Source organism: Hypanus sabinus, chromosome 12 (genome assembly GCF_030144855.1).
Source record: "Hypanus sabinus isolate sHypSab1 chromosome 12, sHypSab1.hap1, whole genome shotgun sequence".
NCBI classification, from domain to species: domain Eukaryota; kingdom Metazoa; phylum Chordata; class Chondrichthyes; order Myliobatiformes; family Dasyatidae; genus Hypanus; species Hypanus sabinus.
Window position 1 is genome coordinate 22968868 of NC_082717.1, and position 25952 is coordinate 22994819.

The window sequence follows — 25952 nt, forward strand, 5'->3', positions numbered from 1 at the left end:
ACAGCCACAAAACAAAGAAACCCAAGAAGACCCATTAAAAAAAAGACCATAAAACACCCAGTGTGCAGGAAAAATACAAATTGTGCAAACAATAACATTCAGAGCTGAAGTTCATGAAAGTGAGTGCACAGCCTCAAAGCCAGCCATCACCGGAGCCAATCCAAACGACATTCTTGTAGATTCACATTACCATCCAAACTGGCAGCCTTCTATGTGGCTACCTTTTCCCATTGTCAGGAGAGATTCACCAATCAGAATTGGTCCTTAGAGTTATTAACATTGACTCAGGAGTCAAATAATTCTTACACCTTTAGGTTAAAGCCAATGAAACCTTTGTGCACCGTCCTCTCGCAACCAATGAAGCAATATTTCACAATCCTGAAGCAGACCTGGAAGAAGCATTTAGCATAGGAAGGGCCTGGAATGTAATGTTCCTTGACCACTGTCAAGAGTACTCCAAGAGGACCACAGCATTTCGTAGGGTTTGGAGGCTTGTGCGCTTCAAAGACCCAGACAGCTATGTTTGCTGAAATCAGGACTTCTTGCTTTGGCTTTTGGTACGGTCACCCATGTCTACTAGTCAGGGGGCAGAGGCCAGACTAAGAGTGGCCCACCAGTCCTTCAGGTTCGAGGGTTCAGCTTGGGGCTAACACTCTGACTGGTAAAACAAAACTGTTATGAAAACAGCAAATGAAGAATCCTTCTACACCTGAGTGCAACGGTATTCCTGAGTCTGCTCCCGCAACTTGCACGACTGACAATAGTGAAAACCAAGCTACTGACACAATGAAGGAAGCCCTGAACACAGCCAGAGATGGAGTATCTTCATTGCTGCCCTAAATGCTAGCAGTGTAACAAGCCATAGAAAGGTACTGTCAAGGGTGACTCAGTGGCCTCAAGCAGGTCAGTCCTGAGTGATCTGGTTGTCAGAGAAGGTTTGTGTAACTAGTAGTATGAAAACCAACCATGAGGGGGAGAAAAATACCTTCATGATCTTGTCCTCACCTAAGTAACTGTTGAATATTCAACAGTTCATTACCACATTGACCAAAGTAACCAGCGTTCAGTCTTTATGGAGATTTCACTATGGCTTTTACCTCAAGATGTCCTCTGTTTAGCCCTGTAATAAGCCACAAGCTAAGTAGCTCTAACATTAACAGCAGCTGAAAATTGTGTATCTGGGAAGAAATCTGAGCTTTCAGCAGCATCAGTATTCTGCCACACCTCACTCGGGCATCACCACTGAGCCTGCCACAATGAACGGCGCCGAAGTGAACACCAGCAGGCGTAAAAAAAAATCCGAAGCTCAAGGCCGACTGGATACTGAAGAGCGAAGCTATCCCACAACTGCAGGGTCAGGTCAAAGCACTGCAGTTCTGTCACATCCTGTCACCCAGACGAGGGAGATAATTACAGAGCTATCGGGAGGAGGCCTCATCCCAGAAATGAAAGAGGCCAGTGAGAAGCACAGAATGAGAATCCGTCTCAGTCTGCTCCCAGGAGTCACCCTGAAGCCAGCCATTCACTTCACATGACAAAGTTTACTGTATTTAGCAGAGGCTGTGGGGCAAGGCCACATCCACAGCTCATGCCAGATGAGCCTTTCCAGAGCAGCTCCCTGTTCATTCAATTCCATTACTATCTCTGAATCCCCATCATGGATAGCCAGCAGGTCAATATTGGTGAATAATTTAACAGTAAAAGCAATATTGGTATTCTTGTTACATAAGCAGTTAAGAGGCTGGATGTTCTGTGGCAAGTGATTAATGCCCTAATGCTTATGAACAGAGAAGAAGGAGCATCTATTTAGTTCCTCAGACTTGTTCCATCATTCCATGCGATTTTGATGGATCTGTCCATCTGACCCCAAATTCCTGCTTGTGCCTTAAAAATCCTCAGCACTCTTAGTTCACAAAAAGCTATTAATTGAATTTAATATAAAGTCAATAATTGACATGACATCAACTTTCATTTGCCATTCTTACACACTGCGCAGTAGATGTATCCACAAACCTAATTTTTGTATGACCAAGATCTAATATGTAGATTTCTGCTTTTCCATCCTCAGTTCCCCAGCCAGTGAAATCATTTTTTTTCTCTTTAAACCCACTGATTTCCCCTTACCGTCTTAGAAACTTCCTGTCAAAGTCAGCAGTTCAAAAAGACACACACTTCAACTTTATTAAAAGCAAATTGAGATGGACAATATCTTCTTATATTGCCAATCATGCTGACATCCTGTGATAGAGTTATGAAATGGAAATAATAACAGCTGAGGAAAGCTGACTGTACACACAAATGCCATCAGCAAGTCCTGTTGCGGTAAATATTTTATAGTCATTTCCATGTAGGTTCCAAGGTTATTTAAATAAAATGTCAACCCAAATATTTATGACCTGGTATTTGAAAGTAAACCTACAAGTAAAATGTCTAATGGTCATTCAGAGTAAATAAATGCCATTATTGCTTGCTACAGGAGGCTTATTTAGATTGATAGATGTATCAATCGAAGTGTACTGTTGTTATATGTTATCATTTATGAATTTAAATGTCAAAATTAAGGATTTATATATGAATCCTTCTGTTGCATTTTTGTACCAGGTGATGAGAATAGATGGCACAGTCGATAGCTCACCCTGCTTGAAAGTCATACAAAGGTCTTTTGGCTCTCAGAACAGCAGCACAGACATTGTGTTCTACCGACTGAGCATGCCCATTGAATGTGCAGAGGTGTTCTCCAAAATGCCCATCGGTGGTCTGGCAAACACCAACATACTCCCTCAGAAAAATGAAATCGAGGACTATGACGCAGACTCTGATTTTGAGGTTCTGATGAAGACGGCACATGGGCATCTGGCTTCAACCACGTCAGAGAAAGAGAAAGAAAGTGCCAAGGCAGAATTCAATAACCATAAGGACTACAATCAGGAAAAACCTTCTCGCCTAAAGCAGAGGTGAGTGGCAGCGTGGTTCCTGCTGTTTACAAGTTTTGACTGGGATATTTGCACACTGTCTTTTTATTTTTGGCAACCCAAGTCAATTCTTTTTGAGGAGTTGTGAAGAAATGCCTGTATTACTATCACTCTGGGGTTGAGGGTTCCTTTATTTCATCATCATTCTTTGCATTCTTGGGTGCAGAGGAAACCAATATTGAGTCTACTGACTCTGCCCCAGATAGGTCAGAAAATGCTGAGGGGTTGGCCAGCTCCAGGGATTTGGTGGCGTATGCCTGATACCATTTACTTTAGTTTTCTGTGTTCTCTTGACAAATGGACTTGAGGCCCTCAATGCCTGGTTGAATGTTCCTTCACCATTTTGATCAGTTGTGGCCAGGGCTTTCCATAAATTGATGGGGGTATTACACTGTTTAGAGGGAGACTTTCAGAATGTCATTGAATCATTTTCCTTGTTAACCTGGTGATCTCTTGTTGTGAAGAGGTATGCTGGATCAAATAGTAAATAACGACATTATGTTGGGCATTTACAGAATCAGAATCAGTTTTAATATCATTGACGTATGCTGTGAAGTTAGTCACTCTGTGGCAGCTGTACAGTGTAGTGCAAAAAAACACTATAAATTCCACTAATATATGGTGTGTGTGTGTGTGTGTGTGTGTGTGTGTGTGTGTGTGTGTGTGTGTGTGTGTGTGTGTGTGTATGTATAAATATAGATATAAAATTAAATAAATAGTGCAAAAAGACCACAAAGATAGTGAGGTAGCATTCATGAATAGATTCATTGTCTGTTTAGAAATCTGATGGCAGAGGGGAGGAAGCTTTTTCTAAAACATTGAGTGTGTGTCTTCAGGCTCCTGTACCTCTTCTCTGATGGTAGCAATGAGAAGAGGACATGTCCTGAGTTGTGGGAGATCTTAATGACGGATGGCACTTTTCTGAGGCATTGCCTTTTGAAGATGTCCTTGACGCTGGGGAGGCTGGTGCCCATGATGGAGTTGACTGAGTTACAAACCCCTGCAGCTTTTCCCAATCCTATGCAGTGCCCCCACCATACCAGATGGTGATGCAACCAGTTAGACTACCCTCCATAGTACATCTGTGGACATTTGTCATATTATCTTGTGACATACTCCAATTTCTCCAAGTATACACCAACTTGTGACAAAGTGGCTGATTGGAAGGGAACATAAAGGTGATAATTTGTTGAAGAAGTGTACTATTCCCCTGGTTTGCACATAAAGGATGACGTATTTCAGTTCAACTTTTCTGGACTTATTAGCATTGGTTGGTCATAGTTTTTCTCTCTCTTTTGCTCTCTCTTGATTGATTTCCATTCTTATCGATTGGAAATGTTTGGAAGGTACTGATGAAAATGCTCCTGTGGCTTTGACTCTGGGGTGCAATATGAGAAGTGACAGGCTCTTGAGCTCATTGTTACCCTATTTTACGAATTGGATTGATGAGGAACCTGCACAGAAGATGAGATGAGGCCTAGCACAGACAACTTGTGCTCACATTGACTGGAAGGGTAGACTTGGGGTGGGGGCTGTGATTTTCTTGCCTATGACAACTAAGTGGTAAAATTACCCAGATAATGGTTGAGGACTGTCCATTTCCCAAGAATAAAAATATTGTTTACTTTGTTAACATTTGAATGATGTACATTTCAGGTAAATCACAAAATCATGGCATAATTATCACAAGGGGTTTTTATCTGTTGGGCGTTGTACGTTGAGGAAAAGACGATGCACAGGGTATCAGATTAAATAGATGGCAAACAGCTGGTTACTTACAGACCAACTTGAATACAATAGTGCTGTTTGACTAGGAGAAGCATAACATTCTAAAAGTGGAAAATATGTTAAAGGACAACATTTTAACATTTCCCTTTGTATTTTTTAGTGTTTGTTGCTAATAAAGTAGCCACTAAGTAGTTCATAATCTGCTGCTGCTGTCACCCATCCACTTTAAGGTTCAACACGCTGTGCGTTCAGAGATGCTGTTCTGCACACTATTATTGTAACACGTGGTCACTTGAGTTACTGTTGCCTTCCTCTCAGCTTGAACCAGTGGCCTTCTCCTCTGAAGTCTCTTGCATCTTTCTCCATAAACTCCTGTGACTGTTGTGCACGAAAATTCCCAGAGAACAGTAGTTGCTGAGATTTGGACGACACTCCACAAATTAATGGAGCACTGACGATGTCTCCTTGTATGGTGACAAAATATTTGCAAATGAATTGCCCAGACTGGAGAACAACTCAACCCAAAGATCCACCACCTGAGATAAACTTTTTCCAAATTATTTCTAACAGACTTGATGGGCCAAACAGCCTCCTTCTGTGTTGTGAGGAAACATACGAAGAAGGTCTTTAGGTCTTGATGTTCTGTGTTGCACACCTTGGAAATAGGGAGTCGTTAATATTGGTGCAAGGACTAATGTGTAGCAGGATTCTGTGGAATGATAGTGAACTTTACACCTACGAGTGTAACTTAATACTGTGGATAATTATGACTACTGACAGTGGTGAGCACAGTCAGTTTGTAGTCGACCAAACTTTAAAATGTTTTATTCATTACTGTGTTGGTGCTTCCGCAGTAACTGAATGGAATCATTAATCAAAGTGCATTTTGAGCAATTTTCCCATTTATGGAACTATCATGTGCAGAGATTAAAGAAGTGAAAAGAGTAGAATTGTTGAACTGACTGTTTTAAGTTGATTCCAGTGGGAATGTGATATCAGCAGAATGCTGGTGAAAATTACACTCCCTTTAATGACACATTATGCAATTTGACTCCCTTGTCAAATGTTGACAAGATGTCCAGTTTATCTGATGTCAGCCCAGCCACTCCTCCAAAACTGGCCTTCTATTGCTCCTGTCCTTCCCTTTCCCAGCCCTACTCCTCACGGGCTCATGCATTCCGTGTGAAGAGCTGATCAGTGCAGCAAGCGGTTGGTGAAGTGTTGAATCAGCAAGGTTTTATGGTCAGATGCTTCTTTTATGCAGGGTTGGCATTTCCTTTCCTGACTTTCCTCTGAGGAAGCAACCAGTCTGGCTGGGAGACATAAGGAAAGCTTGATAAAGGTGTTGAAGATTGTGAAAGGGCTTCTTCAGTGGAGAAAAGATTTCCACTTATGGGAAGGTCAGAACAAGAAGACAGTCACATATATATCTGGCCAGGAATCTGGGAGTAGCTTGAGACGGTGGGGGAGAGTGGGCAATTTGCTGCCATAGAGAACCCTGGGGTAAATAGCAGAGAGGGGTTCACAAAGCAGTTAGATGACAAAGGATCTAGTGTTATCCTGGCACATATAACGTATCAACAGTACTTGGGCTTCCAGCTGGGTAGAGGTATCAATTATAACCGATGTTTAGATGACAGACTCTGACATCTTCATCAGGAATGATGCTTGGGTATGTCTAGTCCGGTGGTATTTATACTGTTGTAGTCCAGCCCTCCTGATTGGTTTGTCGTTGTCCAGTCATGTTTGCCCTCTCCCACTGAATTCCAGTTCTTACTTAGAGCGAGACATTCGTCTTTGTTAATGTTCGTTTCCTCTAGTTTTATTTCGATGGGTTCCTTTACCAAAAGCCATTGACATGGCACAGTAGTTTTGTGTTGTCGAAGTCAATCCTATGGCCTTGGTGAATGCAGTGCTCTGCTACCAACGATTTCTCTGAGTAACCCAAACAGATACACTTCCTGTGCTCCTTGATCTGGGTTTCCACTGAGTGTCCTGTCTGGTTGATATACACTGCTCAGCGTTCTCAGGGAATCCTATAAACGCCAACCAACCTGAGTCCCAAGTCATCTTTGACATGCATAGGCTGTGATTTGAGGAAGAACCTTTCACTGTCACCTGACTTCCCTATATTTCCATGGTTTCTGGAAGAATCTCCAGGATCCTGAAGAAATACTGAATTAATACCATCCACAAACCCGTAAGGAAGCTCAAATCATAGCTTATGTGGGTCAAAGAAACGTCAGTTATAATCAATACCTGTACCTGTCTGGAAGCCTGAGAAGAGTGTATTTGTCAAATATGCTGGGAAAGCAGTAGATCCTTTTCCTCTTGCCTCCACAGGGAGGAAGTTCACTGCAATATCTGTCGCTTCGAATCATTGCATAAAGAGAAGGCAAAGCTTCTCTGTTCCTCAGCCTTCCTTCTGAGATGCTGGGATAAGGACATCATCCCTAAGTTCGTGAGGTTGTGTTCCGCGGTGGTTTCTCTGGCGGCTAAACTCATTCTATGATGAGCTAGCCAAGCTTTGATTAAGGAGTGTGTCCATTACATTATATTGGCTCTGGATATCAATGGGAACAGACAACTCTCCCTTCACCTGGGACTGTCACCCCTTGTCTCCTCGTGATTGGGAGTACATCGACAGGCCTGCTGCTGCCCAAGGTGAACTAGTTTCACGAAGGAACACTACGAGGCAGGTCAGCAAATATAACAAGCTATCCAAACAAAATGCAGCCATCCCACCATTAGATTCTGAAAGGACTGTCATCAATCAGATTGGGCAAAGCATCAGTGAGGCATCTAGATCGGTCCTTGCTAAGGGGCTAAACTTTGTTTCATTCTTCAAAGCTATACCTTGTTGGGACTACACTGGTGGAGTTGAGCAAGCAATCTGAAATCTCCCACCGGATGCCACGGAGGAGGTAAGAATAAAGGTCTACATCGCCAGAAGAAGAGCTGCCTTGACAAAACAGAATACTACAAAAGCAGAGTGATTGGCTCTCCAGGCACTATGGCGAAACCTTGCCATCATAATTTTACCAGTGGACAAAGGAACTGCAACAGTCCTGAAGTCCTCGGAGGGATACCACGGAAAAGTGCAACAGATGTTGGACGACCCTGCCTACAGGGTTCTACAGTGGGATCCTACGGATTCGATTCTGAAGATGGTCTCCACTTTACTGGAGAAATCCGGACTGCCAGCAGACATATGCAAGGTATTTCTACCTCAGGCATTTGTACCACCAAAACTTTACGGGCTCCCTAGGATACGCAAGGTGGGATCCCCCCGAGGCTTATCATCAGTGGGATAGATTCTCTGACCTACTACCTTGCTAAGCATTTAACATCCATGCTGTGTCCCTTGGTTGGGGGCTGTGAGCATCACATCACAAATTTGACTGACTTTGTTAAAAAGATAACCCGGAGGACATGATGTCCAGTTTCGATGTGGTGTTCCTGTTCATGAGAGTTCCCATTAAGAAGAGCTTGGTCCTCCTGTGGTCCAGGTTTAATAAAGGTACCAATGACCTTTTTGAGCACACCCTTACATCGACATACTTCCTCTGTAAGGGGAACCGCTATAAGCAAACGGACGGAGTGTCCTTGGGATCACTCTTGTCGCTGACTATTGCTCATTTCTATATGGAGGAAACTGAGGAGAGGGCTTGGAGTTCATTGCCCTTACACCCAAAATACTTCTGCAGATACGTCGATGACACCTTTGTAACGTGGCCTCATGGACTCCAGGCTCTCCAGTAGTTACATGACCATCTGAACAGTATACATCCGAACATTCAATTTAAGATAGAGGTGGAGAAGAATGGTTGCCTTCTGTTCCTGTGCAAAGACTGTACTGGATCCCGAGAGTCTGCCTGAGGAAATAAGATGATTACATGACATTCTTATAGAATGGCTACAAGGTGAAGGAAATCAATCAGCCCTTAAAAGGGCCAATGGAAAAACCAGGAAAACTAACAATGAGGTGGAACCCATCACTACTGCCTATCTTCCCTATATTTCCACAGTTTCTGGAAGGATCACCAGGATCCTGAAGAAGTACCGGATTAATACCATCCATAAACCTGTATGGAAGCTCAAATCACAGCTGATGACTCACCTGGTCTACCACGTGAATGTCGAGCAGCATTCATCAGACAGACAGCATGCGTGGTGGAAATCCGCATCAAGGAGCACAGGAGATGTATCCTTGAGTGAAATCAGCAGTAGCGGAACACTATTCGCGACGGCCATAGGATTGACTTTGACCGCACAAAACTACTGTGCCACACCAATGGCTTTTGGGATCGCATGGTAAAGAAAGCCATTGAAAAAAATACTAGAGGAAAAGAATTTTAACAAAGACAAAGGTCTCAGTCTAAGTAAGAACTGGAATTTGATTGTAAACAAGGTGGGAGAGGGGAAACCTGATTGGATGAGGAATAATCAGTCAAGAGGGCTGGACTAAGGGGGTATAAGTACCACTGGACTAGACGTGCCCAGGCATCATCCCTGATGAAGATGGCAGAGTTTGTCGTTGAAGCGTCGGTTATAATTGATACCTTTACTTGGCTGGAAGCCCGAGAAAAGTGATTTAGAGAAGTCGGATATGTATTTATTTATAGATTTAGCAATATAGAGCAGAGTCAGCCCTTCGAACCTTGCTGCCCCAACAACCCCCGACAAACCCAATTAACCCTAATCTAATCTCGGGACAATTTACAATGACCAATTAACTTACCTGGAACGTCTTTGGATTGTGGGAGCCGGAGGAAACCCACACGTTCAATGGTGAGAATGTAGAGAGAAGCCTTACAGAATGGCGCTGGAATTGAACTCCAAACTCCGGAACGCACTGAGCTGTAATAACATCGCACTAACTGCTGCGCTACCATGGCACCGAGGAGATAAGCACACTTGGGGAGCAAATTCTAAGCACAATGACAGGGGAACTGGCAAAATGAATGAAATTATGAGGGACACAGTTAAGATCAGTGGCAGAAAATGTTTCAGAAAATATCTATAACTGCAGTCCATGGCTTTGTGGTAAGATTAAGAGGTTCAGGGGGCATATGAAGAAGAATTATTTTCAACCAGAGAATAATTTGCCATCACTTTGCAATTTTGATTCGCAGGGGCAGCGATGGGACTTTGGACATAGGGGCAGATGCTGTCACGATGTTGGAGAAGTTTCTAGATAAGTGTTAGAATGGCCAAGGCATGAAGGCTATGGAGCAAGTTCTGGGAGACAGGATTAGTAGAAAAAGGTCAGCATGGAGATAATGTCCAGGCAGCCTGTTTCTGTGTTGTATAACTATAATTGATCAAACTACCCACAGCTTTTAGAGAGTTACAGGTTAGTAGGTTAGATGGTCACATGGGTGACACAGGCTTGTTGGGCCAGAGGAGTCTGTTACTGTGCTGCATCTTTAAATTTAAATAAATAAACTAATGTCTGGGGATCCTCTACAGTTCTTTTGCGCAGCTGAAGGCATTTCCTCGTGACTGACTGATCTGCTGTGATCACTTGAAGAACAAAGATAGCTGATTGACCTTTCATCTTAAGCTTCCACTTAGTTGAAGTGAATTATTCTATTCTCTCAACTATGGTGAAATGGGTAGTGAGCCACACCGACTGTGGAGTGACCTCTGTAGAGTATTTCTGTTTCTAGTAAGAGGACTAAACCAAGCCTGGAGCCATAAAGTTAAACACCGTGAAACTCAACTCCTAACTGCCACACTACCCCACAGTCACAACGCCAATCCACTCCCGTCCACCAGAGTAAACTTTCACCTTTCCGCTTATCAGTTACCTACCTGCCTCTGTCTTAAAGAATCTGCTTCGGTCATCCTTTGAGTAATTGCGCACACTTCTTCGTTGAGTTAAATGAATGACTCCTTGTTTTTGAACTGTGACCCCTCCTTCCCAGTGACCAACTCACTTCTAGCGGGCCAGTGTAAACCACTAAGGAACACATGAACTTGGAGCAGGATCTGCCACTTAGTTTCCTGAGCCATCTCCAGTCTTAAGATCAGGTCTGATTTGATTGTAATCTTAGCTCTGCATTCCCACCTGACCCTCAGTAACCTTTTTTTACCTCTAGCTCATCTCCTCTACCTCAGCCTAAAATCAAAACAAAGTGAATTTGACTTATTTTCACCTTGCACAACAGCTTTCCCCAAATCAAATTTGCAAATTCTCCTCACAGAGGTGTGCAGATTCAGATTCTGGGACCCTAAAGTTTCAGTACACCCCAGGGGGCGAGTTAGATAAATGGAAGACAAAGACACTGCAAACACTGGAACCTGGAATACAAAAACCAGTGAATACTGGAAGAGCTCAATAGGTCAAGCAGCATCTCTGGAGGAAAAAGGAATGTGTTAAACGCAAAGAGAGGGAGAGGGACTCAATGGCTTGGTACTCCTTTGAGTCCTTACAAAGGGTGAGTAAGAGGAGGTGTCTCAGCAAGGTAGAGGTCAGTCCAGCAGACTACAACAATACTCTTTTTGCTGTGAGGTTGTTGAGTTTGGGATCGGTGTGGAAAGAGTGGAGGGCAGTGCAATAAAAGGGGGTTAGGTTACAATAGGCAAGAGAAAGGGTGGCTGAGATGGTTGATGTCTTCTTGACTATGTTGACATTGGGTCACCTGTCTACATTAGCACTGTTGCAGAATGTTATATAGTTGTATAACACCATTATAGCAGTTCATCCACAGTGTCAGGCATGTCTTCTTGGGTACCATGCTTCTTTCTGTATCTGTCACCCAGGCCTGATGAATCATTGTAAGGCTGATGGGTGAGTGATTATCACTGGCATCAGGTTATCAGTTGCTTGGGCCATCTGGTACACGGAGTTCGACCAGTCAGCAGGGTAGCTTCAGGGGCTGGGGGAAGGGATGCCGATCTGGAATGGGAGACGGAGTTCAGCGCAGGGGTGGGGGTCAGAATTTTGTTGATCAGTGTAATGGAGATGGGTAAGATAGAGGTGAGTGGGGGTGGGAGGAAAGCTGGAACAGGAAGCCTGGAGGCAAGAAAGTAAGTGAGGGATTTATCTTAGCCCAACGTGACACAGTGGAAATCGGCTCTTTGCAGAAGTGTCCAACAGTATTTGATCGCAGAGCGGTGGTCCTGATGTTCCCTTTGGTGCTTTTAATGAAGCAAATACATGAAAGAGTCTAACTGCTGAACTCCTAGTGTGTCCGAAATAGTGCAGAAATGTTCATACTCACATTTCCTTCTGTAACAAGAGCCTCTTCAACAATCTCCTCCAACTACCTCTTAAGTCTCTCAGTCCAAGGGGGAAATAACAGATCACAAATAAATGTCAGCCTTGCCAATCGCGCCCACATCGCAAAAATAAATATTTCAAAATGCTAATTTACACTTACTCAGTATCTGGTTTGTTTATTTGTTTATGATTTTGTTGGTTGCTTCATTCAGCTTTGATTTGTCGATCCATCCATTGTTGTAAAATTTTATCAGCTCACTGCTCCAATGGCTTGGTAATTCATTGCTCTGCCAGTTGGTGTGGGGATTAATGAATTCACTGTTGCCCACTCAGTATTTAATTTGCAGTTGCCCACTGGCATGTTAATCATTTGGTTTCCTGGTACCTGTGCTCTACCATGTTACTTATAATTTGATACTTGTCATTCCATTGTACTTTATTCATTCAGTGAATGTATTAGGCTCTCATGATTATTGTTTTAATATTGCTGCTTTCTAGGGCTCAGTTTTCCATCATATACTTGCCTGGCCCAGCTATAGATCATCCAGTGATCTTCTATTCAGGGCTAATTAATGTAACAATCTGATACCCTTTGTCTGCATCTGTGATGGAGGAGCCGATTGCATTTGCCTTTTGTCATTTAAGCTACTGAAAATATTTAAGATAATTTTGGGCACAGAATAATTGAATGTACTCCTGCATAAAGAGCAGGCATGGGCAAACTACGGCCTGCAGGCCATATGCGGCCCGTTAAGCTTTTTAATCCGGCCCGCAGAACTTGATGAAATTATATTAATAAACCTTGTTAATGTTTTTTCTCCGCAATTCTGGCGTTTTCCCAATAGATGACGCACTCTATATACATTTGTGGCGACCCATTTCCTGGCACATCCGAACCGGCTCACAATTAGCCAGCGTTCCGGCTAAGGGAGGTAGCCTGCGGGGATTTGCGAGCACAGAGCTTTGGAGCCTCTGCTCAGGGGGGCAGGTTGAGGGAGGCTTAAAAGTGAGGCTGGGGATTTCGAATAAAGTTTTTTTCTTCGACTGCAGTTACCAACTCCGTGTCGTAATTTTAGCGCTGCATGTAGCACACCGCTACACATTGACCTTTGTTGAGGTGCAGCGTATTACTCCACATTTGCGCTTTACTCTTTGTTCGGCTCGACCTATTTGTGTGAACAGGCGTTCAGCGTCATGAACATCAACAAAGCCAGCCACAGATCCAAGTTAACTGACTAACACCTCAGATCCATCCTCAGAATCGCCACAACAAAACTAAATCCAGACTTTGATGCGCTGGCTAAAAAGGGAGACCAACAACACTGTTCCCACTGAAATTAAAAATAAGTTTCTTCGTTGTGTTATGTAAAAAATGCATTTGAAAATATTTTTTTCAATAAGCCTTATATGTTACATGTCATTTCTTTTAAGTGATGCACATGAGTAGTGCGCAGGTGCACGTACGTTCTCAAACTAAAAAATGCGCTCCAGATTAAATAACGCACTCCGCATACTGGCGCGCTGTCACAGTTCTGTCTTTGTGCGGGTCGTTGTTGAGTTTTGGCACAGGGGACAATTGAATAAGAAGGAGCAGGACAAGTAGACCTGCATCTCCTACCGTTTTTGAAATAAAGACAGGCAGGAGGAGAGTGATGATGATAATATCTTGAAGGATAACAGAATTTTCAGTGCTTTAAGATAATAACTGTTACTATTAAAAAAGCTGTATTTTATTCATTTAATTTTCAGTGTTTTAAAAGTCATTTCAATAAATAGCTGAATACCATTGGACTTCAAAGACAGATATTTTGTTGTAATGCGTTTGTTCATTTTCAATTGAAATTAAAGCACATGTTTTCTACATATCCCATGATATTTTATTTTCTCTTATGAGGTGTATTACAAAAACACTCTGTCCATCTGCTCCTGGTCCGGCCCCCCTGTCAAATTTTAGAACCCTTTGTGGCCCTCAAGTCAAAAAGTTTGCCCACCCCTGTCCTACAACATTCCCACACACTGGGGACAAGTTGTAGTTAAACTGATTAACATGCTATTCTGCAAGTCTTTGACATTTAGGACGAGGGGACCACATGATAACTATGTAGATGACATCCAAGGTCAGAGTTTAATACAGGTCCCTGCAGTGTTAAGCTCTGACCTTTGATGTCATCTACATAGAGTTATGTGTTGTAACAGCTGTTATGAAAGTTTGCTATTGATATAATTGACTCATGTACCAACATACAGTGAAAAGCTTGACTTGCATACAGATCAAATTATTACACAGTGCATTGAGCAACAATAAGGTAAAACAATAACAATGCAACATATAGTGTAAAAGCTACTGAAAAAGTGCAGTTCAGGTAGTCAATAAAGTCCAAGATCATACTGAGTTAGATTGTAAGGCCAAGAGTCCGTCTTATCGTACAAGAGTGCCACTCAAGAATCTGATAAGTGGGGTGATATTTTAGACAACCTGTAGCAACAGCTGAAGAGAAAGTGGGGAATTGGGGCCAAATGCATGTCCTCTTCCCTTCCACAAAACAGGGCACATATCTGCCTTTCGCAAGGTGTGGTTTTACTGGGAGGCTCTCCCTGTGCAGCACGACCATTGCCAGCCGTTCTGCTCCCTGTGGTCAGTAGTTGGACTGGCACCCAACAATCTAGCCCAGCCTTCCTGCAGACAACAGCTTACGTCTGCAGTTTCAGTCAGTCGGTGGATTAGAGTAGCTGAAAACAAAACTGTGACACCACAGCCTGACCATATGCCTGGTTGCACACAATGCAGGTTCCTGGAAGTGAACTTACCGAATGTTTGGTCTTTCCTTACTTCAACATGTGACCACTGTGTGAATGCCAGTATTGTGTCAAGCAGACCTTTCTGTGTTCCAGACCTGCCTTCATGCTTTTGTACGGCGTCAGTCTCCATCCTCTCCGTTGTATCTTCAATACTCCAATAATATTTTAAATATATTGTTTGATTACACAGTCTTCGTTGTTTACATAATTCATTACAAATTATATGTAGAAGTATGTGAATGGCACATGTCATTATGCCATCACGTTTTAAGTGCGTGCCTCACTGAAGGTGAACTAAGGACACGCTATCCCTGGCTCCATGTTTTTCTTTCAATTAGTTTTAATGTTTTGGGGTTACAAAACAAAACAGTGCCAGCGAGTAAGATTTAAAAGGAACCCTAGATGACTACTTACTTGTTGAAGCGCAGCGAGATGTTTGATTTTAAAAATGCATAGCATGTTTCCTTCGCAAGTGGAGGAAAAATGATTGAGTTAAAAAAATAGTGCAGCATGTGGTTTCTTTGGAAGAGTGAGACAGACGAGTTAAAGAAGGCAGAAAATGGACGAAATTCACAGGTTCATTAACAATGAGTGCCAGGAGATAACAATCATAAATTTAAAAAAAAGAGCAGAAATAACTGGAAACATCAGAAAGATAAGGGTGTTTGATTGCACAAAAGATAAATGGATATTGTATATGGAACAAATGAGCGGTATTTTAAAGCAAATGGAATAGCTAATAAGAAACAAGTGAGGGTTTTGCTGAGTGCTATGTGTGGAAGTGCATATAGTTTGCTTAGAACTTTGATTGCCTCACCCAAACCAGCTGAAACGAGCTTTGCTGATATTGTGAAAGTAATGTAAAAACAAATAGAACCAAAACCATTGTTGATTGCATAGTGCTTTAGGTTTCTTTTGTGAAATCAAAAGGCAGGGGAGGCCATTTCAGCATACATGCATTTTTTTTTGCTGGAGGGGGGGGAGTCGTAGCTCACTGCCACTTACATTTGGGGGGAACTGAGGGGGGTGACTTTGGGGTTCTCATGTTTAACTGTCGTTCATTCCTTGGGGCACTTCTCTGTTTACACGGATGTTTACGGAGAAAAAGCATTCAGGATGTATATTGCATACATTGCTCTGACATTAAATGAGACCTTTGAACCTTTGGCTGAATTGAAGAAATTGTCTGAGCATTGTGAGTTCAGTGATGGGCTTCATGATGCACTGAAAGATTGTTTAGTTTGTGGAATCTTACAAGAAAGTATTCAAAATCAGCTCCTAACTGAAGCACAACTCACATTTGAAGAGCAGTTGAAATCATTGTATCAATGGAAACAGCAGACAGTGACATGACTGAGTTGCAGTCAGGAGTGAAAGTGATTGTGAACAAAGCTGCAAAGTTAAAACAGAAACTGGTCTGGCCGAACAAGTTGTATTACCGTTGTGGCAGAGGCTCACTTCCACCAGAACAGTGCAGGTTTAAACGCAAAACTGGCAGAAAATGCAATGAGGTGGGATATATACAAAAAGCATGTTGGACAGACAAACATAAAGGGACTGTGCAAGGAAGTGAAAAAGATTAGAAAGTCAAGTTGCAGTTTCAAAAAGAACACGGATCTGCCCTCCCCCATCTGGAGTTTATTGCTAAACAGGGAGCAGTGTAGTGTGTTTAATATTTCAGTATTGTTTGATTATGTTCACATAACTCATCACGGGTTATATGTAAAAGTACGTGAATGGCATACGTCATTACACCACCATGTCAGAAGTGTGCCCCTCACTAAAAGTAAAAACAAACTGAAGATTTATTATCCCCAGATTTGTGTTTTTCTTTTAATTAGTTTCATGTATTGTGCTTTCAAAACATAACACAGTCAATCTGTACCCACAGCAGGATCTGCCTGCTTGAAAAACAAGGACTAAGCATTAGATTTTTGGCCAAGATCTCGCCTCAATAGTTAACCCTTTGAACACTAGATGACAGTCAGAGTCAATTGACTCACTGTAGGAATCCATCAGTGTACTCGACACAAGCATCTTCAGCATCAGTGAGCTCCGCTGATTTTTCTTTTGCTGATGAAGGTTCTGTTCTTCAAATATGGATATTGTTTCTCCTCACGTGCAACAAAACTTGGATAACAGTGAGGCTTTCTCTGACAAGTGGCAAATTGGACTTGAGATGCACAAATGCCAAATAATAAACCCTTTCAACAAGAGTGAAATGAGCTAATTCTCCAGCCTTTATTGAATTCTGCACTATTAACATTCTACAAGAGACCTTTGAGCAGAAACAGGAGGTAACCCTAGTCACAGTGATCAGTTACGAGTTATAGAAATTTGTTCAATGACACATAATTCTAAGATGATTGGAGGAAAGTATAAGGGCAGGTGTATGTTGGAGGTATGTTCTTTACAGAGAGAGAGATGGATGCACGGAATGCCTTGCCATGGGTGAGGTACAGGCAGATACATTAGGGGCATTTAAGAAACTCTTAGAAAAATTAAGGGCTATGAAGGGGGAAATAGTATGATTGATCTTAGAGTAAGTTAGTAAGTTAAACTGTTCGCACAATATCATGGGCCAAACAGCCTGTACTATGCTGCAATATTCTATTGACTATGTTATACGGTATCTACAACACAGTGGCATCCTTATTAAGATGAGTTGCTGCATGTTTTAAAAGAGTGCTCCAGAAAATATTACATTTCTAATAAAAACACTTCTTTTTTTCAGATTTATGTTGAAGAGAACAAAACCTGATTATAACTTAACACACTCTTCAACACGACTCACAGAGGAGGTGTTAGCTGATGATAGGGACGATTATGACTTCCTCATGCAGACAACAACAGTAAGTGTCTATAACGGACTCAAAAGATTAACCGTTAAGTAAATACTTGATGTATTTTGTTTGTTGGGATGTTTTTAAACCTGTTTTCATGCACTTGAGTAAATAGGATGAAAAAATCTGGGTTCCTTTCATTTATTGACATTTATCTGGTATTAATAGTTTAACACTACTTGATGTGAAATAATAGTTAATAATAAACAACTGAATCATATATCATTTACTCATTTTTCATTTCTCTGTTAAGTAGGTGTTTATGTAGAGAAAAATGATTTGTGTTTCTTTCACTTAAAATAAATCAAATTAAAATGGTAATTTTGTGTGGAACATTGTCCTGTTTATAAATGATTGCATGGATAAATCATTGCTGACATCGATACTTTTCATCGCATTTCCCTCGCATATTATTTTTGTTACTGCAATACTTCTAAACTTTTACAATTATAATTCTGCCCATAATCTCTATTTTCCTTATTTATTTTGTAACTTAGAGAACAGGAGCAGTTGTTTTTTTTAAGGTGAAAGTGACCTTGATTTTAATGATGTGAAACCCTGTAAGTTGTGGAAATTTTGAAGAAAAGATATGCTAGACGTAATCAACAGAACAAACAGCATCTGTGGGGAGAGGAACTGGGACCAATCTTGTGCATCAATGCTGATGATAATATTGGAATTTATCTGGGTGAACGCACTTGATTCTAACAAGGATCTAAATTGGTCGGGGCTTCTGTCCAGCTCTTGGTGACCGTGTCAGGTTCTGTGTGGAGGGCTGTGGTCCAGGTGTATGTCAATGGGTCAAAGTAAAATAACAGTTTGGCATGGACTAGATCGTCTGAAAGGCCTATATGGGGATTATGCTGGAAAAAGGCATTAAGGTAGAACATTAGCCATAATCTGAGGAATTGCAAAGCAGGCTCATGGGCCAAATTATCCCCTTTTTTCTTATCATATTCTTTGAGTAGAACTTGGTTTTTAAAAAGGTATTTCTTCTGTGTCTGAAGAAAGTCTTTTCAGGGCAGAATATCTGTTGAGTGAACTACATGGTGAGCCAATGTTCGAAATCTCTGGTGCATCGACCCTGCTAACTCGCTTACATCTAGAGCAATGGTCCCCAACCCTTTTTTGCCATGGATGCCTTCCATTAACCGAGGGGTCCATGGATCCCAGATTGGGAACCCTTGGTCTAGAGAACAGGATGTTCTCCTTGAAGAAAGTGATAAGAGTCGTGCTTTGGCATCAAATTCTGTGCTGATAAACGTTTTCTGTATTTTCAGTATTATTATTCTGTGAGAATATTTCCTGGTCAGGAACCAACCAATGTTTGGGTTGGTTGGATTACATCAGATTTTCATCAGTACGACACTGCCTATGAGCTGGAGAAAGTTCGTACCGTGACTGTCACTCTGGGAGATGAGAAAGGGAAAGTTCATGAAAGGTAAGAGATGGATATTGTTAAGAAAATATTGTTGCACTCATAATTCAACAGCAGTTGAATCTCCAAGGACAATTGGCCAAAATAGGAAAGCGATAATTAATGAAAGACTGTCTCCAGACAGGGGAGATCTTACAATTAGAATCTCCATCGACAATTGTCCTTGTCTTTAAAGGGGGCTGGAAAGTCTATCAGGACTAATGGCAAATAGTCAATTGTACAACAAAAGACATAAATTTACCTGGAGAACTTTAAATATCAAAAGAAACAGGTCTAATGAAAGAAGGTTCAGCAACTTCTTTGAATAAAAGCTGAAACACTTTGGCAGACAAGTGCAGACAAATGAAGAATAATTACCTGAATCCAGTCAGTGTCACTTACAACACTGTGGTCACCAGGGTTGATTGACAGTGGAGTTACCAGGTGCCCCTGTTCTGATGTAAAATAATGTAGTTATTATCTTCAGTCTTCTTATTGAAATGATGAGGAGCAATCCACTCATTCAGGGGAGAGCCCTCCCTATTATCAGGAATTCTGCTAGAAACTTAGGTCATCACTTGAAAAAGTGACAGTGACTCTGGGCATGAATGCAATTTCAATTCCTTTCAGTAATACTTTTTTTAATGGCAGAAAGATCAGGACTGTCATTAGATAGGATAAAAGGTGGACTGTCAGAGGTAATGGTGCCAGCAGCCTTGTGAATGGAGCTGTGTCATCTGCCAAATTCAAATAACTGCGTGTTTTGTGTTTTTTTTCCAATAAAGGAGACGAGGGTCTGAAAATCCATTGGATGATGAGGCATACACATTCAGTTTGTGATTGGCAGCAACTGGCATTATATAGACTTTTAACATCCTGTATAACCATATAACCATATAACAATTACAGCACGGAAACAGGCCATCTCGTCCCTTCTAGTCCGTGCCGAATGCTTACTCACCTAGTCCCATCAATCCACACTCAGCCCATAACCCTCCATTCCCTTCCTGTCCATATACCTATCTAATTTTACTTTAAATGACAATACTGAACCTGCCTCTACTACTTCCACTGGAAGCTTGTTCTACACAGCTACCACTCTCTGAGTAAAGAAATTCCCCCTCGTGTTACCCTTAAACTTTTGCCCCTAACTCTCAACTCATGTCCTCTTGTTTGAATCTCCTCTACTCTCAGTGGAAAAGGCCTATCCATGTCAACTCTATCTATCCCCCTCATAATTTTAAATACCTCTATTAAGTCCCCCCTCAACCTTCTATGCTCCAAAGAATAAAGACCTAACTTGTTCAACCTTTCCCTGTAACTTAGGTGCTGAAACCCAGGTAACATTCCAGTAAATCTTCTCTGTACTCTCTCTATGTTGCCGACATCTTTCCTATAATTCGGTGACCAGAACTGTACACAATACTCCAAATTTGGCCTTCCCAATGCCTTGTATAATTTTAACATTACATCCCAACTCCTATACTCAATGCTCTGATTTATAAAGGCCAGCATACCAAAAGCTTTCTTCACCACCCTATCCACATGAGATTCCACCTTCAGGGAACTATGCACCATTATTCCTAGATCACTCTGTTCTACTGCATTCTTCCATGCCCTACCATTTACCATGTATGTCCTATTTGGATTATTCCTACTAAAATGTAGCACAGGAATTTTGACAGGAACAGGAAGTAGTTTGTTATTACTGAGATGTTAGGTTAGCTGTATGGAAGAAGATATCCTCGAATCATGTTATAGCCCAGAGGGAAGACATTTGTTGCTGATTTTTCCTTAGCATACACTAATGCAGTTCCTTCTTGAAGGACGCAGCGTATCCTGCCTCCACCACACCTGCTGACGCTGATGTGGTTGGGTCATTAACTGCTAAGCCCACTGGGGCACTGTAGATGGTTTTGGCTCCCAGGGAAGAGAAACAAAAATCCAACATTTCCATTCCAGTTAGATACAAATTGCACACCAGAAAGTGGATGGGTAATCGATCAAATGGTAAGGAGGTGAGTGCCGATGACCAAACTGGCTGAGTTTACAGCCTTTTGAAGCATTTTCTGAGCCTCTATACCAGAGGGTGATGCAGCTACTCAGAATGCTGTCCGTTTTATATCTGTAGAAATTTGGTAGTCTCCGGTGCCATATCAAAACTCCTCAAACTCCTAATGAAGCATAGTTGCTGGGACACCTCCTGCATATTTGTATCAATGTGTTGAGCCCTGGATAGATCTTCAGAGATGCTGACACCAGTAACGTGATACAGCTAACCCTTTCCTTTGCTGACCCCTCGATGAGAATTGCTGTGTTCCCATGATTTCACTTCCTGAAGTCTGGAATCAGCCTCTTGGTTTTACTAATGCTGAGAGGCAGTTCACAATGTGTTTAGTGCTTTACAAAACTGCACAGGACTAGGGGCAAAGAATGACAGAAGAAATGATCCAATGAATCTCACCTTCAGTTGCTGGGCTGAAGAACGACTTTGCAGAGAGACAGAGACAGAGAGATGGTTCACCGCAGATGGGCTGCACCTACAGCTGGAGGTGTTTCATTCCAGGCATCATTAAATCTGCCCACACACATTACAGTGCAGCACTGACAGATTTTTCTCTGTAAATGCTTTTCCATTGCAGCATTAAGCGAAGTAACTGCTACATGGTGTGGGCAGGAGAATGCACAAGCCCTGGGCAAGGACGCAATAACAATGGGCTGGAAATAGGCTGCCTGGTGGATACTGCTAGTGGCTTACTGACGTTCACAGCCAATGGCAAGGAATTAAATACCTATTATCAGGTATGTTGTAGGATCAAATGTAATGAGGAAGGAGCCTTTCCTTTTTTTGGAGTATAAAAACATTAGTAAACTGACTCTTTGCACCTGTTCTGCATTAAATCAGATGGTTCATCTGTACCTCAGTTTCATTTACCCATTCATATCTCTTGGATTTAATTTTAGTTTGGGTTGGAATGGGGTAAGTGGGGTTTAACTGAAAGCTGTGAAGTGTACAGCATGAAGTGGAAGTCACCAGAGCAACCAAGAATCTTAAACACAAGAGATTCTGCCGGTACTTGGAATCCAGAGCTGGATGAACCCAACAGGTCAGGCAGCATTCATGGACGAAGCAGACCCATGACGTTTCGGGCCAAGACCCTTCATCAGGACTGGAAAAGAAGGGGGAAGTCCTCGTAGTCCTGACGAAGGGTCTCGGCCCGAAACGTTGACAGTGCTTCTTCTTATAGATGCTGCTTGGTCTGCTGTGTTCCACCAGCATTTTGTGTGTGTTGCTTGAATTTCCAGCATCTGCAGATTTCCTCGTGTTTGCGGATGGTTAATGAAATCAGGTGAGGGGAAGGTGAGTGAGTGTGGGGAGGGGAATAAAGTAAGAAGCTGGGAGGTGATAGATGGAAGAGGTGAAGGGCTGAGGAAGAAAAGATCTGATAGGAGAGGACAGTCAACCATTGGAGAAAGGGAAGGACAAGGGGCACCACAGGGAGGAGGTGGGTAGATGAAGGGAACAGAAGGAGCAAAAGGGGAGCCAGAATGGGGAATGGAAAAAAGTGAAGGGGGAGGGGTGAGAAATTACTAAAGTTAGGGAAATTGATGCCCATTCCATCAGGCTGGTAGCTACGTAGATGGAATATGAGGTATTACTTCATCTGCTGCAAAAGATGAGATTTCCTAGTGGCCACCCATTTCAATTCAATTTCTCATTCTCATTCCAATGTGTCTGTCCATGACTTTCTCTACTGTCACAATGTGGTCACTTGTTTACCCCCCCCCCCCCCCCCCACCAACCTTCTGTTGATATCCATTTTCCAAATTCTATACTTAAAGTTATGAAAATATCACCTGTGTTTTGCATAGTCTTTTGGAAGAGTCAGTTTGAAACCCTTTGAAAGTATCCTTCCTAATGTAGTTATTCACAGGTGCAGGAGGTTCTGCAGATGCTGGAAATATTGAGCAACGCACACAAAATGCTACAAAATACTGAAGGAGCTCAGCAGGTCAGGAAGCATCAATGGAGGAAAATAAAACAGTTGTACTTCAGCTTGAGATGTTTATTTCCCTCCAAGTGTGACCTGCTGTGTTCCTCTAGCATTCCATGTGAGTAGACATTTACATGAACCTTTGTAACAAAACACAGACAATAATAAAAGCTTCCTTGTAATGATGTGTAACTGAACTTGTTGAGATGTGACAGAGTAATGCCATTTGTAAGACTTCACCCAGGGGTCCACATACCCCTCAGTTACTGGGAGGGGTCTATGGCATAAAAAAGGTTGGGAACCCCTGCCTTATCATCATAAATAGCCCAGGAAGGCAAATGAACCTGTGGGATTCAGTGTGCTAGGCACCAGAGATGACAAATCCACTGTGCTGCTTTTGAGCCTGACATATAATCCATCATATATGAAGCTGCTATAGGGTTACCCCTCCACCATCCATCATCTTAACAAAGTTACAAATGATTAACTTGCAAAGCAACTTGCTGGTTGCATGAGGTGCTCAACAAATGAGATTTAAGATCTCTTCCAAAAATAAACTGAAAGATTTTTTCCTGATTAATAGAACTTGATATACAAGTTAATAGTAAAACAAATTTCACACTTATTTGAAACATGAGTAGGCACAGCAGGGTTGTATTCATCATCTTAGTCCATTATCCTGAGCTTTTTGCTTGCTTATATCTCTTTTCAGTGCCACTTGTTTGCTCAATTCAATTGATATTTTGAGCAATATATTACCACACAGTGTAAAGGTATCTTGCTTGTATGTTTGCACCTAATGTGGCTCATTGGCCAGTGACGGATTGCAGCACAGAACCGCGAAGCCCTGGTTCACACTTTCCTTGAGTGAGACTCATTCCTCGAAGTATACTTACTTACCACCTGTTATGCTGCTGGTGTTTAGGGCAATAATGAAGGTCCTCCATCTCTGCAGGTGTTCAGGGCTTCCTCTCGGTTTTCACTACTGTCAGTCACGCAAGTTCCAGCTGCAAACTCAGGAATACTGTCGCACTCAGAACGGAAAGATTCTTCATTGCTGTTTCCATAACAATTTCATTTTAGCAGTCAAGGTTGCGAACCCTAAGCTGAACCCCCGAACACTTTGACCTGCCCTCTACCCTTTGACCTGTTCGACATGGGTGACCCTACCAAGACCGAAAACGTAAAGCCCTGACTCTAGTCATCATAGCTCCTTGGGTCATTGAAACACCCAAGCCTCCAAACCACAAGATTGTGGTTCTTTTGGAGGTTCCTAGAAGTATGAAATCAATGAATTTCCCTTTAAAATTCCTTTCCTGTATTCTATTCTCTCTTGAGTTATATGCTATAATGCCATTTAAATACTTTGAAGACCGATATGATACTTTGTGTAATTAAATCCTTCATATTCAGAGCTGCCTGACCTTCTGATTTCCGCCAATATTTTGTGTGTGTTACTCTGGATTTCCAGCATCTGCAGAAACTCTTCTGTGAATGGCAGGGCTAAGATAGTTTCAAGGACATATAACAAGCTATCATGTGCTTAGACTAGAGGCAGAATTGGGTTCCAGATTGCCTGGGTTTTAACTCAGATAGGTACATCTTAAAATAATTTTAATGAGTTGAAGTCTGTGTGTTCATCTTACCCTTTAATCAAGTTTTAAAGTATAAGCTTCCCGCATTGAGAAAGTGCTGTTTTACGAGGAGGATCACAGTAGGCATTTGCATTGTACAAGGGCTCTTGACTGAAAACGTGTCTGTGGCAGGATGGTTGAAATTTATATTTGTGTTTCCAAAAAAAAACCTTGTTTAAATGGCTGCAGCTAGCGCTGAACAGTGGAAAGCCATTTCATATATCTTTCGAAGGATAGTGTGGGCTGTTTTAAACAGCCATGCTCTCACTTCATAGACAACTACTTTACCCATTATAAAAGTGAACAGCACACTAGATTGAAACTTGAGTGGGAAGGGTAGAGTTATTCATGATCTGGTTCCATTATCATGGGCTTTTTGTTAATTTATATCTCTAAGTAGGTTGCTCTTCAGCAAAAAAATATTCAAAGTGGTTATTAGAGTGCATTACATTAATTTGCCTAACACCATGATTGCTTCCAGAGTCAATGTGACAGAGATACACTCAGTACCTATTGTACCTAATAACGTGGTCACTGAATGTATATTCATGGTCTTCTGCTGCTGTCAGTGATCCAATTCAAGGTTCGACATGTTGTGCTTTTAGAGATGCTCTTCTGCACACCACTGCTATCTGGGTTACTGTCGCCTTCCTGTCATCTTGAACCAGTCTGGTCACTCTGCTCTGACCTCTCTCATTAACAAGGCATTTTAGCCCACAGAACTGCCACTCGCTGGTTGCTTTTCTTATTTTTTTTGCACCATTCTCCGTCAACCCTACAGACTGCTGTGAATGAAAATCCCAGGAGATCAGCAGTTTCTGAGATACTCAAACCATTCCGTTTGGTATCAACAATCATTCCACAGTCAAAGTCACTTAGATCACATTTCGTCCCCATTCTGAGGTTTGGTCTGAATGGCAACTGAACCTCTTGACCATATCTGCATGCGCTTATGCATTGAGAGGCTGCCACATGATTGTTTATGTATTTGCATTAACAAATAGGTGGAACTAATACAGTGGCCACTGACTGGATTCGTAGTGCTTGTATTCAGTCAGTTGGTTGGATCTCCTGTTTCCAAACTGCGAGGCTATTGCATGTGGCTTTCCCACACATGCACCAATTTATGTGTGGTGCTCACAATATGTACTGTATGATGACAATACTGATCCAGTGCTCCTTATTATCTCAAATAAAATACTGAGATGTAGCTATCTTCAACTGCTTGTATCGTCAGTCATCTTTGATCATTTTCAATGCAACCAAAATGAACAGACAGAAATATGGCTGCATTATTTAAACATTGCTCAGAATCTTACTGAAACTTTCCTGGCAG

The 25952-nt window shown here is 41.9% G+C and overlaps 1 protein-coding gene across 1 annotated transcript in view; it reads left to right on the forward strand.

Annotated features, from left to right (window-relative positions):
- Window positions 1–25952, forward strand: part of ryr2a (ryanodine receptor 2a (cardiac)) — a 444870-nt gene that overhangs the window by 160671 nt on the left and 258247 nt on the right. The window contains exons 22-25 of the mRNA XM_059985674.1: window positions 2602–2954; window positions 17462–17579; window positions 18851–19011; window positions 21630–21789. Coding sequence (XP_059841657.1) covers window positions 2602–2954; window positions 17462–17579; window positions 18851–19011; window positions 21630–21789 — 792 coding nt within the window. The remainder of the gene's footprint in view (window positions 1–2601; window positions 2955–17461; window positions 17580–18850; window positions 19012–21629; window positions 21790–25952) is intronic.